The sequence below is a fragment of the Dama dama genome, chromosome 21 (genome assembly GCF_033118175.1).
Source record: "Dama dama isolate Ldn47 chromosome 21, ASM3311817v1, whole genome shotgun sequence".
NCBI lineage: Eukaryota > Metazoa > Chordata > Mammalia > Artiodactyla > Cervidae > Dama > Dama dama.
Window position 1 is genome coordinate 36,936,090 of NC_083701.1, and position 19,269 is coordinate 36,955,358.

A 19,269-nucleotide genomic window follows, 5' to 3' on the forward strand; every position below is an offset into this window, starting at 1 on the left:
CTTGTAACATTCTACCATTTTGTTTAAAAGGGTGTGAAAATACATGTATATGCTGATGTATGCATAATTAATTTTATATAATGATTTCTTCTCACCTGGGGGTTGGATATCAAAAGCATATGGGAGAGTTATTTCTCCTTTGTGTGTGAACTTTTCTAAAGATATAGATACTACCTTTTCCCACAATAGAAACTAAAAATTCACACATTATAGAAAGCAAGTGTTAATCTGCTTCCTTTGGCTCTGAATAACAGGTTTTTGCCTATCTTCTGTGACGTGGCTGCCCATATTAAAGATCGTGTACAATAGAATGAGGTTAGCTTGAAGGCAAATGGTAATCTGAGGAGTTTGTCTTCAGTGGCTCTGCTTGTCTCTCCACGTGCACGCTCCTTCGGTACACTCTATCACACACAGGGAAAATCCTATCCACTTTGGTACGATTGTATCCATACAGATGGATAGTACCTTTTATGAAACTGCAGTCTTCATGCGAACTTATTAAGTATTGGCATTTTAAGATTTTTACCTCTATTGTAGAAAGAAAGTTGGTTCTTGTGAAGTTTTTTCAGCCAGGAACAAATGGCCTCAAATTGTTATTTAGATTGGTAGATGCTGATTATGTGCCTAGAATGCACTGGGTACTGGGCGAGTTGCCAGAGTCACAGTTAAGAACACCCAGTCTATAAAGCTGTGTAATAGCCATCTCCTGCCATGATGGTTAATCTAATCTTTATGGCTTGCCTGTGTATGAGAGGGAGGTGAACGCCGAGCCTACAGAGCTGCCCAAGGCCTCCTATCACCTGCTACAATAGTCAGTCTAATTTTTATGACTTCTTCTATGTGAGGGAAGTACATGGAGAAGCAGTAGGAACATCACTAGTTCTTGGGAAGATCAAGTATCAAAGTGCTAGAAGGTTATAGGAGACAGCTTAAGGTAGAAAAGTGCTCTTTCTGAGATTTAGAGCCTGCCCTCTGCTAGGATCAGCCAGCCTGTGGTCCTAGTAGAGAGCAGGCTGTATTCTCAGGGATGAACAGGCTGCCACCACCTCTGTCCTCAGCTTGGACTTCTCTGCCTGCCTGCTCTTCTGTCTTGTTACCTAGGTATACATGTATTGCTGTCTTAAAAATTAATGTGGTTTATATCTTTCTATAAAAAGGTATTCCATAATCAAATACTCATTATCAAACGTTAGATACATAGAAGAAAACAGCACAGTTAACATTTTAAACTTTTCTCTCGAGGGTCACTTTTCTCATAATTTGTTTTGAGTACATCATACCTGTTTCTTTAAATGTCCTGTATACACGCCGTCATTTTGTCTCCTTGTGTAGTGGAGTGAAAAAACCTATTTTTGTTAGTATCAGAATAATTCCTCAGAGGACAGCGTGGTTGCTTAAAAGACTGCATGAGAAAGATGTCTTCTCAAGGGCATGATCTGGAGTGAGGCCAAGATGAGAAAAGGATCAGCATGCATAGGATACCATGATGATTCATCAGTGAATTAAGTCTGCAGAAGCAACTCAGGCCAAGATAAGGGGAAAATACATGCACATCCCTCCATGCCACTTCACTATCCTCTCCCCGGGCAGAGTAATCCTGGAAAGATTGAGACCCTGATGAATCTCCCACAATCTATGGGAAGGATATTTAGTAAGGTTTATTTGAGTCTCAGAAGACAGGGTGGTTCTGGGTTACATCAGATAGCATACCCTTGACAGTAAGATGTAATCCTTTCCCTCAGTTTATTAATAATTACATCACACTGAAAGACAACAGCAAAAGTAACAAATTGGTCATTAGGTATGAATGACTCATTTGTTAAACTTGTATTAGGATTTTTTCAGAAAAAGGATGGTTATTCAGATTCAGCAATTACCAATTTGTGGTCAGTATTGTTTCCTCTAGACCTCCTGCCCTCTACTTTTATTTGAGAGCAAGTTGCAGACATCATAGTATTTCTTAAACATTTAATTTTGTAATTCTACAAGTGAGAGTGAAAGTGTTGGTCACTCAGTCATGTCCGACTCTTTGTGACCCCATGGGCTATAGCTCACCAGGCTCCTCTGTCCATGGGATTGCCCAGGCAAGAATAGTGGAGTGAGTTGCCGTTTAATTCTCCAGGGCATCTTCCTGACCAGGAACTGAACCCGAGTCTCCTGCATTGTAGGCAGATTCTTTACTGTCTGAGCCACCAGGTAAGCCCCTTATCCACAAAATAAGGAGTTAAATAGCAATACCATTATACCTAAGCTGTCCCTGATCTCAAAGTTATCAAATATCCAGTCTACCAATTTCCAATTGTTTCATAATTTCCCCCCTCTGTTTGGATTAAGATTTAAGTAAAGTTCTCACCTTATTTACACCTACTTTTGAAATGTCTTTTAAGACTCCTAATCTGTGGGCCCTTCTATTTCCTTCACTTTGTTTTTAGGCTGTGCCATGCAACTTGCGGGATCTTAGCTCCTCAAAAAAGAGTCAAACCTGATCGCCAGCAATGGAAGTGAGGAATCCTGACCACTGGACCAGTAGGGAATTTCCTCTCTTTTTTCTTCCTCTTGCACATCATCTGTTGAAAAAACTGAGTTTTTTGTCCTATACATGTTTTCACAGTCTAGATTTTCTGATTATATTCTCAAGGTGTAGTTAATATTTCTCTGTCTACTGTATTTGCTATAAATTGGTAGTTGGACTTGAGGTCTCATCAGACTGAGGTTTGATTAGTTTGGACAAGACTGATTCATAGCTGACGTTTATATTAATTATCTATTGTTGTATAACAAATTGCCCCTAAAACGTAGCGGTTTAAAACAACAAACGTTTATAACTGCACAGTGTCTGTTGGTTGGGTATTTTGGAATGACTCAGCTAAGTGGGTATGGCTCAGGTTCTCTCATGGGGTTGCAGTGAAGATACCAGCTAATGCTCCTGTCATCTGAAGGAACTGCTTCCAAGGTGGCTCACACATGTGACTGACACATTTTTTTGTAGTTTGTTGCTTAGTCCTGTCCAACTCTTTGCGACCCTGTGAAGATCAGCACGCCAGGTTTCCCTGTCCTTCACTGTCTCCTGGAGTTTGCTCAAACTCAAGTCCACTGAGTCGATAATTCCATCCAGCCATCTCATCCTCTGTCGCCCTTCTCCTCCTACCCTCAGTCTTTCCTAGCATTAGGGTCTTTTCCAATGAGTCAGGTATTTGCATCAGGCGGCCAAAGTATTGGAGCTTCAGCTTCCTCATCAGCCCTTCCCATGAATATTAGGGTTGATTTCCTTTAGGATTGACTAGTTGGATCTCCTTGTTGTCCAAGGGACTCTCAAGCGTCTTCTCCAGCACTACAATTCGAAAGCATCAATTCTTTGGTACTCAGCCTTCTTTATGGTTCAACTCTCATATCTATGTGTGGTGCTGGCCTTTTGGGATGAGGCCTTCGTTTCCTACTGCATGGATCTCTCTTTAGAGCTACTGTTTGCCCCAGAGCAGTTGATCCAGGAGAACAAGGTAGAGGCTTTTATGATCTATTCTGGAAGTTGCACTTTATCATTGTGCAATATTTTCTTAGTTACACAGTCACCCTTATTCATTGTTGGAGGGGACTACACAAGAATTTGCATACCAAGAAGTAAGGATAATTGGGAGCTGTCTTAGAGATAGGCTACCACCCTGTTCATCCATTGAGAGGTATATGATGTCTTCTTATCTCTCTTTGTGATGTTAGCAACCTCTGATGTTGTGTTGCCTAAGTTCACTAATTCATTAGATATTGCAAAATGGTTCTATTCTATCATTCCTTTTTCATGTACAGCTCTAATATTTCTAAAAGAGAAAACAGCATGAGAAGGCGAGGGAAACGTGCCTCTCTGTACTATTTGGTTACCAGTAGTTCAGTCTCTATAGAAAGGTCAGGATAAATGCTTGATTCTTTCCCTTTATCAGTTTTCAAAGTAGAATTAGTTTCCTAGTATCATTGGCTGATTAGACTTTAAACAAGTATTATGAGCTCATGGATTTGAATATTTTTGATGTATTTCAATACACCGAAGTTACTATCTTATTAATGATCATACAGTCTACAGGCAGGCTGAATGTTTAAATCTGGGAGTTATGAATGTTACATTAAATGGCAAGAGGGATTTTATAGGTGGATCTTGTGTTGGGAAGATTATCCTGTATTGTCCAAATGGTTGCAATAAAATCACAGGGTCCTTGTAAGAGGGAGGCAGGAGATCAGAGGAGAAGGTGATGTGATGATGGGAGCAGAGATGATGCAGTGCTGAATTTTGAAGATGGAGGAATGAAAGAATTGCAACCCACAAGCTGAAAAAGGCAAGTTAATGAATTGTTCCCTTGGAGAGTCCAGAGGAACTAAGTATGTTGACTCCTTACTTTTAGTTCATTGAAACTGATTTGGAGGGTAGCATTGGAACGTGTATATTATCATATGTGAAACAGATCACCGGTCCAGGTTTGCATGAGACAGGGTGCTCAGGGCTGGTGCACTGGGATGACCCTGGGGGATGGGATAGGGAGGGAGGTGGGAGGGGAGGTTCTGGATGGGGAACACATGTGTGCCCATGGCTGATTCATGTCGATGTATGGCGAAAACCACTACAATATTGTAAAGTAATTAGCCTCCAATTAAAATAAATAAATTTAAAAAAAAAGAAACTGATTTGGACTCCAACCTTCAGAATTATAATAGATTTTTTTTTTTCCTGGCTGTTCCAGGCAACTTTAGGATCTTAGTTCTCCAACTGGGGTTCAAACCTGGGCCCTCAGCAGTGAAAGTACAGAATCCTAACCACTGAACCACCAGTGAATCCCCCATTTGTATTTTTTTGGGGGGAGTGGTTTGTGTTGGGTTTTTGTTGCTGCCAGGGTTTCCTCTAGTTGCAGGGACATGGGGTTACTCTTGTTGCGGAGCACCGGCTCTAGAGCACATGGGCCAACAGCTGCGGCTCCCTGGCTCTGGAGCACAGGCTCAGTAATTGTGGCACACGGGCTTAGCCACTCTGTGGTATGTGGGATCTTTCCAGATCAGGGATCAAACCCATGTCTTCTGCACTGGCAGGCAGATTCTTTACCACTGATCCACCAGGGAAGCCCCCATTTGTATTGTTTTTAACGCATTAAATTTGTGGCTATTTGTTACAGCAGCAATAGGAAACCATTCTTTGGTCAATGGGACTGTGATCAGATTGGTTTTCTGATACAGTAAGATGTTCTAGGCTCATCTTATACCTTTTCTGCCTCAGACCTGAAACAGCACTTTCTCTAGAGTCTTTGTTCCTTTTCGTGGAACTGAGATCATACCCGGTGTGTCCAAAAAAAAAATTGGTTAAGATGGTAAATTTTATATGTTTTTTTCCATAATATAAAAATGTATTTTAAAAGTGGGGGGAAGAAAGAGGACACACCCATGCAGGCTTCTAGTAGTTTCAAAATACACTAAAAGGAACAAAGACTCTAGTATTAACTGTATTTGCCTTGTGCAATAGATCTCCAGAACTTTTTGTCTTGCCAACCTGAAATAATACCAATTGAGCAACTCCCCATTTCACTAGCCAAACCCCTACCCCATGAATTTTTGCCTTAAAAAAACCAAATGATAAAGTAGGGCTGTTCTTCAGTACAAAAACCTTTTACAAATATGATTATTTTCCTCTAAACTTGTAAATTTGAAGGCTTCAACTCTATGCTATTTTTGGCTACTAATCCACAGGCCACTGTCCTTTAAAGGATTTCAGGTAGCAAAGCATCTAAAGGGTTAGCTGTTTTTCTAGAGCAGAGTGAGAGTTTTGGAATGAAATACATTCCACACCCAAAATGATGACTATTTCAAGGTATTCCCTGGACCTGCAGTTTGCTAAAGTGAGGGCATTCTCAAGCATGGTGGGACCCCTGCCCATAATGCAGAACTCTGGCTAGTGTCCTGTATCTGAGGTCTCATCCAGCCAGTCGCTACCCTTTGGTTCAACCTGTCGCCAAGCAAAAACACTGTGCATGAACACTGTTCAGTTCAGAGCTGAAGGTCCTGCTCTCTGGGCCGTAAGAATTGATGTATAAAGATCTTGTGGTAGGGAATTCCCTGGCTGTCTAGGACTTCATGCTTCCAAGCCAAGCATCTAGCCATAAAGAAAGAAAGAATAGGAGGGTGTGCTTAGGGTTTAAAGAAAAAAAGAAAAGAACTTGTGGGAGAGAATAGCAACACAAAGGGATAAAGAGTGCTGGGCTTTTGAGCTTCTAAGGAAGAGGGGTTTTGTTACTATTGACCAGGAAGTACCTGTTTTGTTTTTAAAGCTCTGCTCTCATTTGTATCACTCCGTTGAAGAGTACATTCTAAATCATTTTCCTCTCCTCTTGCAGGAAGTGCTCAAATATTAAACACACACACACACACACACACACACACACACACACACACACACACACACGCACACACACATTCAGAAGAGGAAACAGTTGGATAGGAACTCAGAAATCATGTGACTGATGACTAAGTTACATTTTTTTCCCTTTACTAAAAATAAAGGGGAAGAGTCTGAAGATTAGTTACAGATTCTCCTTACATTTTTAAAGTTTTGGAGAGATTGGATCATGTTTCCATTTGTGCTTTTTTCCGCCCTGTTTTCTTCCATATTTACTGAACCTGAGGAGAAACGTTGGGTCTGCAACTCCTCTGACGCCACCGTTTGGTACGACTACTGTGGTAAGTACAAAGGCAAAAACAGGTCAACCATTCCAAGGGTGTTTTCACAGGAACCTTCCTCTGCTATCACCAGGACGCAGGAAACGACCGTGTGTTCCAGCTCCTGGGGAGGCTGCTGGCAGCAAAAGGGATGTCTGGTTCCTGCCCTCTGTGGATTTTCTCCATCCATCATAGACTTCATGAGTCTCTGAACTGTGTTTCTCTTGACTTCCAAGCATTCTGTCCTTTCTTGCAGTCAGCTATCTTTACCTTGAACCCAGTTTCAGATTCTTCGCTGTTCTGGTAGAACCATCTGCTTCTGAGATTTTTGTCTCAGCCCAAGGCTGACTAGGGGCTTCCCTGGTGGCTCGGATGGTAAACAATCTGCCTGCAATGCAGGACACCTGGGTTCCATCCCTGGGTTGGGAAGATCCCCTGGAGAAGGGAATGGCTACCCACTCCGGTATTCTTGCCTGGAGAATTCCATGGATGGAGGAGTCTGGCAAGCCATAGTCCATGAAATTGCAAAGAGTCAGACACGATTGAGTGACTAACATAAGATTGACTGGTTCTTCTTGAGAAGGTAGAATAGTCCGAGCTGCTTCTTGGAATTGGTTCTATCTCCAGGCTGTGATTTTTTTTTCCCTCCAGCACTGTGTTGGGTGTATAACAGGTGCTCTGTTTAAGTGTTTCAGGTTGTTGTTTTTAAAGGCTCTTGGTATTACCTCCCTAATTGAGTGTGAGGCTGATTCTGTCAGTTACTATCTGTGTGATCTTCAGCAAAGTCTTAGCCTCTCTGTGTTCCAGCTTTTTAATCTGTAAAGTGAAAGTGATTTTCAAACCCATTTTGCAAGGATTATTTTGAGGTAGAATTTTCAGCCCAGAGACACATAGAAACAATAATATTAATTACATAAAAAAAGAAATCAGCCACAGTCGAATGCTATTTACTGGTTGGATCACTGTTGTTTTCTTCTATCTTGTTTTGCTTCACCCTTTCTCTACAAATATCTGCTGGTCTGAAAGCACAGCTTTGGGGCTTGACTACTGTTTTGGTTTGGTGCTTTGCATTGTGTTGCTCAGCATGGGTTGCTTGGCCTTTTCTACCCACTAGCAATATCAGGAAGTTTTAAAGGGATGCTCCTGAAAATACTAGTTAGTTGAAATTCTCATGGGAAAAAAGGATTTGTGGTCTAATCATTTGGGGGAGATTTACAAATGTACTTTGAGTTCTGAGAAGTTCTGCAGTAAAGAAACCTATTTAATCTCCCAATTTTCAGTTTTATTTTCTCTAATTTTTTGAGTGTGCCAAATGCACTCTGCCAAATATTAATATAAAGTTACTCCTGGGGAATTAGAAGTAATCCCAGATGTGGGAACAAAGCCTAAGTGTGTGACCAGTCTCAGACTGATGATTTTTTTCCTGTGTGTGATTGCACTGAATTCCTGTTCAACTTATCCCTGAAAATTCCCCATCCCGGGAGGTCAGTTCACACTCCTGTGTCTCAGGACCTCCTCAGTGCACTCAGCCCTCTTCTCTCTGCTTTGGTGCTGAGAGAACCAAAGAGAGAACTTTCTCTTTGCTCCACACACTGATTATGCCGCCTTCTCTGTGCTGTTTCATACAGCCTTTATTTATGTAACACTTTATATTATCTATTCAGCTTTTTAAAAACAATATTTTTTTGGTGTGGACCATTTTTAAAGCCTTTATTGAATTTCTTACAATATTGCTTCTGTTTGTTATGTTTGCATTTTTTGGGCTCAAGGCACATGGGATCTTAGCTTCCTGACCAGGGATTGAACCCTCTCTCCTTGCGTTGGAAGGTGAAGTCTTAACCACTGGACAGCCAGGGAAGTCCCAATTTATCTAACTTTTAATCTTTTAGTAACACTAACTCAATTTGTCTTTTAATTTGATTTTTTTCAGAAAGGATCTTCTTTTCTTAAAAAAAAATTATTTTATTTATTTATTTGGCTGAGGTGGGTGTGGCACTCGGGGTCTTTGATCTTTGTTGCGGCATGTAGGTTCTTTTCAGTTGCAGCATGTGGAATCTAGTTTCCGGACCAGGGATCAAACCCAGGTCCCCTGCATTGGCAGCTTGGTGTCTTAGCCACTGAACCATCAGGGAAGTCCCTTGAGGAGGGATCTTACCTGTTTCTCTCCAATGCTGAGAAATTTCATGGTCTTTTTCTGCTGCCCCATGGATATAGGGATCATGGGGAGCAGGCTGGGGTACACAGCTACAGCAAGACTCTCCTGGCTGCCAGGCCTCTCTGACCCCCTCCCCAGACATCAGCCTTTCCCTGCGTTCGAGAATCCATCCTGGCCAAGATGGAAGCACTTCATGTGTTGGAGGCATTGATCCCTCCGGTGTTATTGTCAGGGTGTTGGTGACCATAACTCAGTCCTTTCTGTGAGAGTGATTCCCATTTGGCTGAACTACTGGGCATACATGGTATACCTGTTTGCCAGGGCTGCTGTAACCAAACAGCACAGACTGTGTGGCTTAAACAGCAGAAATCTATTTCTCACAGTTCTCGAGGCGGGAAATCCAAGTTCAAGGTTTCGTCTCCTTCTGAGGCCTCTCTCCTTGGCTTATAAATGGCCGTCTTCTTGCCATGTGTTCATATGACCTTTTCTCTGTATGTGCTCATTCCTGGGGACTTCCTGTATGTCTAAATCTCCTCTTCTAAGGTTACTGATGATACTAGATTAGAGCCTACTCTAATGACCTCATTTTAATTTAATCACCTCTTAAAGGCCCTGTCTCCAAAGACAGTTGAAGAAGGAAATGGCAACCCACTCCAGTATTCTTGCCTGGGAAATTCCATGGTAGAGGAGCCTGGTGGGCTACAGTCCATGGAGTTGCAAAAGAGTCAGATTCAACTTAGCGATTAAACAACAACCAAAGACAGTCACATTCTGAGGTCCTAAGGATTAAAATGTCAACATCTCGTAACATACAGAAATGGCAATAATTGGCTGTTTTATTCTCCAGCTCTGGAAAAGGCAGAAAACATGGTTGTGTGAGTCAGTCCACACAGTCCTGGACATACACTGTCTTGTAGCCTAGAGTTGTCAGACTCAGTTGTAATGTGTTTTTGGCTGTAGGTCATCCTGAAATTTAAGGAATTCATGGATTATTTAATTTAGCCATTATTCACTGGGCATCTGGCATGTGCTTGTTCTAGACATTGAGGATAATGTAGCGGTGAACAACAAAAGTCCCAGCCCTCCTGGAGTTTGATCAGTGAAATATTCAGCATGTCAGATGGTGGTGACTGCTATGAGAAAAGAGTAAGGTGAGGGAGGGGATAGAGAGTGCAGAGATGGGAGTGGGGATTGCATTTTAAATTAGGATGGCCAAAGAGGCTCTCACTGAGAAGGTGACATGTAGCCAGGACACGAATAGTAAAGGGAGTGAGCCACTACCATATCCAGGGAAAGGGGTGGGGGAAAGAGCAAGCCCAGTGGCCTAGAGGTGGTGAGGAAGGAAGAGCAAGGAGGCCAGTGTGGCTGCCATGGAGTGAGTGCTGGGGAAGTAGTAGGAGGTAATATCATAGAAGGAAATGGGAAAGGAATGACAGCTTTGTAAGTCAGGGGATGACTTTCATCTTTTACTGTGGGCAAACTTGGTCTGTCTCGTGGATTGGTAATAATCTGTAAGATGGCAAAGGTGGAAGCAGACAACCTGTGGGGAGACTTGCAATAGTCCAAGTGAATGAGAGATTGGTGACTCAGATCAGAATGGGAGCAGTGGAGATGATGAGGTGGGGTTGGTGCTGGAGGTCCCCTACATTAGAACCTTCAAATTGCAAACTTTCAGAGATGCAAACATGTGTTCCATCAACGTTAGGCATGAGTGAAATTGCAGCTTGCCCACCATCTCCTGTTGCTGACATTCCTTCAGCTCTATTGTCTCCCACCTCCTGTCCCTCCTCAGTAACTCTTCTTGTCTGTTCACTCAGTGCCAGCTCTTTTATGCCAGCTGTTGTACTGTACTACTGTACTTATCATACTATAAGATAAAAAATGTTTTATTTTTTGTTTGCTTTTTATGTATTATTTGTGTGAAAAGTATTATAAACCTACTACAGTACAGTACTACACCACCAATCATGTTAATTGGGTACCTAGGCTAACTTTGTGGGACTTAAGAGCAAATTGGATTTATGAATGCACTCTTGGAATGGTACTTGTTCGTATGTAGGGGACTTACTGTATTCTGAAGATGGAGCCATTGGACTTGCTGACTGATTGGATGTGTGGTTGCTGCATGGTCCTACCAGCTAAGTGTGTATATCTTGGATCTGGTCTTCCCCCTCTCCCCCCCAGCTCCTGACTCCAAGCAGGCCAGCCTCTTTATTGACCCTTATTTATATTTCTACTATTCTCTAACCTGAAATATTCTTCTCTATCTTTCTGTTCTTTGGAAACCTTTGAGGTCCATTAAAAGTCCTACCTGCCTTATAGAGACTGGTCAAATAAGTTGAATTTAATTCAGTTTATTAATGTCTTTAATGGGCATTATGTTTAGTTATTTTAGTTATTATTCTGAGGAATGCTGAGAGTGTGTGTTAAGTTATAGCCGGTATGGGACTTCTCTGGTGATCCAGTGACTAAGACTCAGGGGGCCTGGGTTCCATTGCTGGTCGGGGAAATAGATCCCATATGCCACAACTAAAGATCCTATATGCTGCTACTAAGACTTGGTGCAGGCAAATAAATATTAAAAAAAAAAAAAAATATATATATATATATAGCTGGCATCCTCAAGGAACCCCTGACTTTTGTCTTACTTATGGGTGTTAGTGTAATAGAGGGCCTCCCCCAGTGGCTCATCGGTATAAAGAATCCGCCTGCATTGGAGTAGTCACAGAGGATTGTGGGTTGGGTCCCTGGGTTGGGAAGATCCCCTGGAGGAGGGCATGGCAACCTACTCCAGTATTCTTGCCTGGAGAATCCCATGGACAGCAGAGCCTAGTGGGCTACAGTCCATGGGGTCACAAAGAGTTGGACACGACTGAATTCACACACACACACACACACACACACACACACCGTAATAGAGCACTGTTGTGTGCAGCCCTTAGCCTGTGGCCGGTTGGCCTTTGTGGTTACTTGCCTCACCAGCCTCTGAGCGGACTGTTAGTGGTCCTGTTCAGCCATTGGTTGGTGCCACAGTGGCCCCGCCTCCAAGTGACCAACTATCAACCGGTGACCATTAGTGGTCCATTCAGCCAACGGGCGGCAGAGTGGCGGTTGTCTGGCTGAGTCTGAGGTAAGAGACGGGTCCCAGCCTTTTCCCCTCTCCCTCGGGGGCCCGCTAGCCTACCCAGCCTTGGGCCAGCGCAAGAGCTGGGACTCAGGAACAGGCTGGTGGCTGTGTCCTGCTGGGCTCCAGAGTCCTCACCATGGCCACCCACTGGCCAGGCCTAGGCCTTGAAGCAGCAGCAAACCTCTCCTGCATCCCCATCTCTGTGACCTCATGGCAGCAGCCATCTGCCTGGGATGCAGTCTGGGGGACTTGCCCCCTATGTCTGGGTGGCCTGAGGGCAGATTGGATTCTGGGCGGTTGACTCCCTCAGGGATGACAGCTGGGCAGCATCTGGGGACCTGGCCCTGAGGGAGCCTGCAGCTGAGATTTGCCTCCTCTCAGGACTGGACTTTGGCAGGGTAAAAGTTGTGTCTGGGGACCTGGCTTTTCTTGTCGAGAATCACATTCATTTGGTGGAGGTTTATAGGAACTTGGTTACCTGACCATGACCTGACCTGAAGAGCAAAGGCTCTGACACTAAGATGTTTGCAACAACTACCCACGACCCTCCTTTTCTTTTCTTAGAAAAGGGCTTTCCTGAGAGCTTTCAGGGAATTGGGGTTTTTTAAGGCATGTGCCACCCGTCTCCTTGCAGTAAACTTTTCTCTGCCCCGAACTCCGTTTTTGTATTCACTTCAGTTCAGTCGCTCAGTTGTGTCCGACTCCTTGTGACCCCATGGACCGCAGCACGCCAGGCCTCCCTGTCCATCACCAACTCCCAGAGTTTACCCATACTCATGTCCATTGAGGCAGTGATGCCATCCAACCATCTCATCCTCTGTCATCCCCTTCTCCTCCTGCCTTCAATCTTTCCCAGCATCAGGGTCTTTTCAAATGAGTCAGCTCTTCACATCAGGAGGCCAAAGTATTGGAGTTTGAGCTTCAACATCAGTCCTTCTAATGAACACTCAGGACTGTTTTTGTATTATTTGACCTCATGTGTGCATTGGGTGCATGGATTTGCATTTCATTAACAGTAGGAAGGTTAACTGTACATATCGCCATGATTCATCTATTATTCTACAGACTCAGCATGGTCACTGGGAAGTCTAACAGCCATTTGGAGCTAGGACTTTTCATTTACACTCCTTTCCACATCTGTTTCTTCCGAAACCTTCCTCATGACATTATCTACCTAATTCCTTAGCCCCCAAACCAGGGGTATCCCTAATTATCTCTTTCCCTTAACTTTCACATTGGATTTATCAATGATTCCATTTTCATTATCCCCAGAACATATTTTAAAGCCAAGTACTTTTTTTTGTTTTTGGCTGTGCTGCTTGGCTTATTGGATCTTAGTTCTCCAACCAGGGATTTGAATCCTGGCTGCAGTAGTAAAAGTACTGAGTTCTAACCACTGGTGTGTGTATGTTTTCAGCTGCTAGACTGCCAGGGAATTCCCCAACTACCCTTTTTATAAATTTAATTTTTAGATTTAATTAAAATTTAAAATATAAATTTTAATTTTATAAATTTAATTATATTGGAATATAATTGATTTACAATGCTGTGCTAGGTACAGCAAAGTAGTTTGGTTATACATATACAAATATTGATTCCTTTTCAATTTCTTTCCCCATATAGGTTATCACAGAATATTAAGTAGAATCCCCTGCATACAGTAGGCCCTGCTGATTATCTGTTTTACTTATAGTATTGTGTATATGTTAATCCCAAACTCCTAATTTATCCTTCCCCCCTACCTTTCCCCTTTGGTAATCATAAGTTTGTTTTGCAGTCTGTGAGTCTGTTTCTGTTTTTTAAATAAGTTCATCTGTATTTTTTTTTTAGATTCCACATATAAGGGATATTATTATGATATTTGCCTTTCTCTGTCTGACTTACTTCACTTAGTATTATAAATCTCTAAGTCCATCCATGTTGCTGCAAATGGCATCATTTCATTCTTTCTTATGGCTGAGTAATACTCCATTGTATTTATGTACCACATCTTCTTTATGCATTCCTCTGTCAGTGGTCATTTAAGTTGCTCCCATGTCTTGCCTACTGTAAATAGTTAAAGCCAATCATTTTTCACTGTCCACTGCTCACCACTTATGCCCTCCTCATCTCTTTTCTCTGGCCTCTGCAACATCCTCTTAAACTAGCCTCTCTCCGCTTTAATTCCTTCCCCCATACAATCAGTTCTCATCATAGAGAGTAGAGAGATCTTTTTAAAATGTAAATAAGTTACATAAGACTATTTTGATTGCTTAAACCCCCCCGTGGCTTTTCACTACAGTTAAGTGAAATCCCAACTTTATACCAAGGCCTCTAAGACCCCTTCAAGATGGCCCTGCCTACCTGTCTGATTCCTATGATTCCCACCCCCTCATTATTTTCCATTTACATTGACCTATATTATTATTACTGTTATTATTTGTATTACCAACATAAGCATAAAACTTACACTTTTAAAGTGTAAAATTCAATAATATTAAATACATTCACATTGCTTTGCAACTATCACCAATTTTCAGAATTTTTCATCATCCCACACAGAAACTCTGTACCCATTAAAAAATAACTCCCCTTTTCTTCCTCCCCTTAGTTCCTGATAACCTCTACTCGACTTCCTGACTCTGTGAATTTGCCTATTATATGTATCTCATGAAACATTATTTGTATATATATGCATGTATGTTTATTTTTGTGGCTTGAACATATCAGTCATTGTCACCTGTGAGTCTGCATTCCTGATCACAAAGTCCACAGAGTTCATTGCTTCCTGTCACTCACTTTGGATACTGTAGTTGAGGTTTCTCTACCCACTGCCACTCCCCTAACTTCTCTGTCCCTACAGTATACTCAGTCTTTCTCTCATGGCCCTGTTAGATTTCTTTACTGGAATGTGCATTTATCAATTGTTCATTGTTTCTGTAATGCCTAGAGCAACATTTGGTGCTTAGAAGTGAATAAGCACACATTTATTATTTACAGTATGCCTTGTGCCAGAGTCATGCAAAATGGATAGAGATGTGCTTCCTGCCCTCAAAGCTTGCACTATTTTTATGAACAAGAATGATGTGTGAGCAAATAACTGTAGTAAACATTTTGAATGACTATTCAAGGATGATCAAGTACTGTGAATGATAGTGTGTTTTTGGCTGTTGGGCTGGGAAGGTGTGGAGGAGTCAAGGAAGGCTTAACAGACTTGCTGATATTTGAGTACATATTGAAGGCATATGAAGGAGTTTATAGACTGGTGAGGACAAGGGCATTCCTGTCAGAAGGAACTGCATATTTATGTAATGGAAATCCTCCTAAAGGAGTAAAATGGAGTGTTGTGGTGGCTCAAGTCCAACCAGTGGTCTCTCTCTTGATCTCCAGTAGTACATACTGATGACACCCAGAGTGGCACTGATTTCATTTCATGTGCTAACTGCAGTTGCCTGGAATGTTAAGACGGATTCTAAGGCAGAGCTCTGGGGAAAAGTGCTACGACGGATTAGCAATGCTGACATTTGCAGGGGAACCTGGAGGCTCTCATTCTATGCTGAACCTGGTCACTACTTTCTGTATTTATTAAACCAGATGTAGAATTTTACCATAAACATGGTGACTTCAAAGTAATAAAACTGTTTTCCATCAGTTCCCAAACCTTTGCAAGTAAATGAAGAATCACTTATCATATACTGTTATGTGAGTTTTTGAGTCTTACATCTGATTTTTTAAAAATATATGGTGGTCTTGTCTTTCTAGAAAAATCTTAGGCTTCCTGATGTAAAGTTTAAGCTTACACTTCTATACTCCACCCTGCCTTGCTGTGGTGCTGGCTCAAAACTGAGCACCCATAGGGGTATTCTGACCATTTGTCTGATTGGATTGACTTGATGGTTTCATCATAATCAGACCAACTTCAGACATTAGGAACCTTAACTGAAAGTGAAGAATTGCTCTTATGACAATTGGTGCTGGTGATTCACTGCTTTTAACTTGTTCCCAGCTTTACTCTTGATTGGCTTGCTCTGATGGTTTTCTACAAGCTTATCACTGAGAAAGAAGAGACACATTGCACTGTGCTTGGCAATGCATATGAAAGTGCCCATGTTTCAATACCACGTCAACCTTTTCAGTGGTAAGAAAGTGAATAAGTACACTAATTATGCAAACCTTCAAAAATCTAGGTGGAAAAGAATACAATAAGGCACATAAGTCAATTAGTTAAGAGTTAACCACTATGAACAGTTTGTTATTTTGCTAAATATTCTTTTAGATATATAATAACATGTTAAAAACAGTAAAAATGGAATCATATTGGGTATACTATTGGGTAACCAGCAGCTTTGAAACTTACTAGTATGCCACAAACATTTATATCATTAAATATCCTAAAAATTTATTTAAATGACTTTGAAAGTGAAAAGTGAAAGTGTTAGTCAGTCTTTTTTTTAATATAAATTTATTAATTTAGTCAGTCTTGTCAGACTCTTTGTGACCCCATGGACTGTAGCCCACCAGGCTCTTCTGTCCATGGAATTCTCCAGTCAAGAATACTGGAGGGGGTGGCCATTTCCTTCTTCAGGGGATCTTCCCAACCTCGGGCTTGAACCTGGGTCTTCTGCATTGCAGGTGTATTTTTTTACCGTCTGAGTCACCAGGGGTTTAATGACTTTACATTAATTCAATAAATAGACGCACAATATTTATTCAGTTGGGTTTCTCTGGTAGCTCAACAGTAAAGAACCCGGCTGCCAAAGCAGGAGATGTGGGTCTGATCCCTGGATCGGCAAGATCCCCTGGAGAAGGAAATGGTAATCCACTCCAGTACTCTTGCCTGGGAAATCCCATGAACAGAAGAGCCTGGTGGGTTATAGTCCGTGAAGTCACAAAAGAATCAGACATGACTTAGTGATTGAGAATTAGTATTTATTCACTCACCTCTGAGCATTTTTTAAAAACTTGAGATATAATTGATATATAATATTACTACAGTTTCACATATACAGTGTGATTTTATATCTGTATATACTGTGACATGAGCACCAGGATAAATCTAGTTAGCATCCATCACTTCACATAGTTGGGCTTCCCAGGTGGTGCTAGTGGTAAAGAACCCACCTGCCAATTCAGGAGACATAAGAGACACACATGCAATCCCTGGGTCGGGAAGATCCCCTGGAGGAGGGCATGGAAGCCCACTCCAGTATTCTTGTCTGGAGAATCCCATGGACAGAGGAGCCTGGTGGGCTACAGTCCATAGGATCACAAAGAATTGGACATGACCGAAGCAACTTTGCACACACACCTCACATAGGTTACAAATCTTTTTTCTTATGCTGAAAACTTTTAAGATCTATTTTTAAAAAAAATTCCCTGGCAGTCCAGTGTTCAGGACTCAACACTTTTATTGTGGTGACCCAGGTTCATCCCCTGGTTGGGGCACCAAGAGTCTGAAAGTCACAAGCATGTTCCCCCCACATGCCCCCCAAAGATCTACTTTCTTAGTAACCTTTAAATATGCAAAATAGTATTATTAACTCTAATCACCATTCTGTACATTATATCCCCTTACTTACTTATCTTATAACTGAAGTTTGTACCTTTTGACCCCTTCCACTCATTTCTCCCACCTTCCACCCCCTGCTTCTGGCAACCACCAGCCTGTTTTCTGAGTTTGTTTTTGTGTGTTTTCTGTGTTTGTTTGTTTTTCAGATTCCACATAAAAGTGAAGTCATATAGTGTTTGTCTTTCTTTCTCTGACTAATTTCACTTAGCATAATGCCCTCAAGTTTCATCTATGTTGTTGCAAATTTGGGGTGTTTTTCTTTGGTTGTAATTGTCGCAGGAATGAGCATCTTTCATCAAATATTTGTCAACATCCATGATTTGGTGAAATGACTGTTAATATAGTTTATTCTGTGAGAATTTTATTGCAGGGAAACTCAATTCATTGAATGAGAGATGTTAACATTAATTTTTAAGGGTTGCATTTAGGGGCAAATTAAATAAAACTGGTTTAGTCTCTTTCTCCTCCTCCTCAATGCTTTTATAAGCTCTTCTTAGGAAGATTTGTTTATTAACTCATTCATTCATTCATGTATTCAGTCACTTAACACTTACTAGAACTCTACTTGATGTATATTTTCTATTTTTAACCAATGGAACATACAAAAAGGTGAGGAGAGTAGAGTAAAGAAGAGCAATGTAGAAAAGAACAGGCTAAAAAGTATGAAAATGGGACAAGTAATTTTATGAAAATATGTTTTGAGGAGTTCACCCACTTCCACAGAGTTTAAAGTAATTCACTACCTTCAAACTACACCTTAACAATATAAGGGCACTAAAACACTAATCTATTTGCATTATAGGGAGGGTTTTTTTTGTATTTGTACAGAATTTTAAATTTTAAATTTACTGTGATAGGAACACTGGCATGGGATCTACCCTCTTAAATTTTTGAGTATACATTATTGTTGACTGTGGGCATGAAGTTGTACACCAGATCTTTAGAGCTTAGTCACTTGGTTGACTGAAACTCTATGCTCAGTGATTAATTACTCCCCATTTCCCCTTCCCCTCAGCCCCTGGCAACTACTAGCCACTCTCTGATTCTATGAATTTGACTGTTTTAGATACATGGAATTATGCAATATTTGTCCTTATGTGACTGGCTTATTTCCTTTAGCATAATGTCCTCAAGGTTCATTCATATTGTAGCATATTGCAAAATTTCCTCTTTTAAAAAAGATTAAATAGTATCCCATTGTATGTATATGCCACATTTTCTTTATGCATACATCTGTCAATGGACATTTAGGTTGTTCCCACACCTTGGATATTGTGAACAGTGCTACAGTGAATGTAGGAATGCTAATGTCTCTTCAAGATCCTGATTTCAATTATTTTGGATAAGTACCCAGAAGTAGGTTTGCTGGATCATATGGTAGTAATATTTTTAATTTTTTTTTGAGGCATCTCCATATTGTTTTTTAAAGCAGTTGCATCATTTTGCATTCCTATAAGCAGTGTGCAAACATTCCAGTTTCTCCACATCCTTTTCAACTCTTGTCGTCTTTCTTTTCCTTTATCGATAGTAGCCAATCTGACTACTATCAAAACAAGAAAAGAGGTGGGAGGTGACATCTCATTGTGGTTTCATGATTTGCATTTTCGTGATGCTTAGTGGGGTAGCTAGTCTTGGCCGCCACCCCTGACCTCCAACATGGGGGATCAATGCAGAGATCTAGAGGAAAACAACAGAATGGGAAAGACTAGAGATCTCTTCAAGAAAATTCGAGATACCAAGGGAACATTTCATGTA

The 19,269-nt window shown here is 41.3% G+C and overlaps 1 protein-coding gene across 1 annotated transcript in view; it reads left to right on the forward strand.

The window, feature by feature from the left end:
* Positions 1-6,459: 6,459 nt before the first annotated feature.
* Positions 6,460-19,269, forward strand: part of LY96 (lymphocyte antigen 96) — a 32,399-nt gene continuing 19,589 nt past the window's right edge. The window contains exon 1 of the mRNA XM_061123504.1: positions 6,460-6,705. Coding sequence (XP_060979487.1) covers positions 6,594-6,705 — 112 coding nt within the window. The 5' untranslated portion in view covers positions 6,460-6,593. The remainder of the gene's footprint in view (positions 6,706-19,269) is intronic.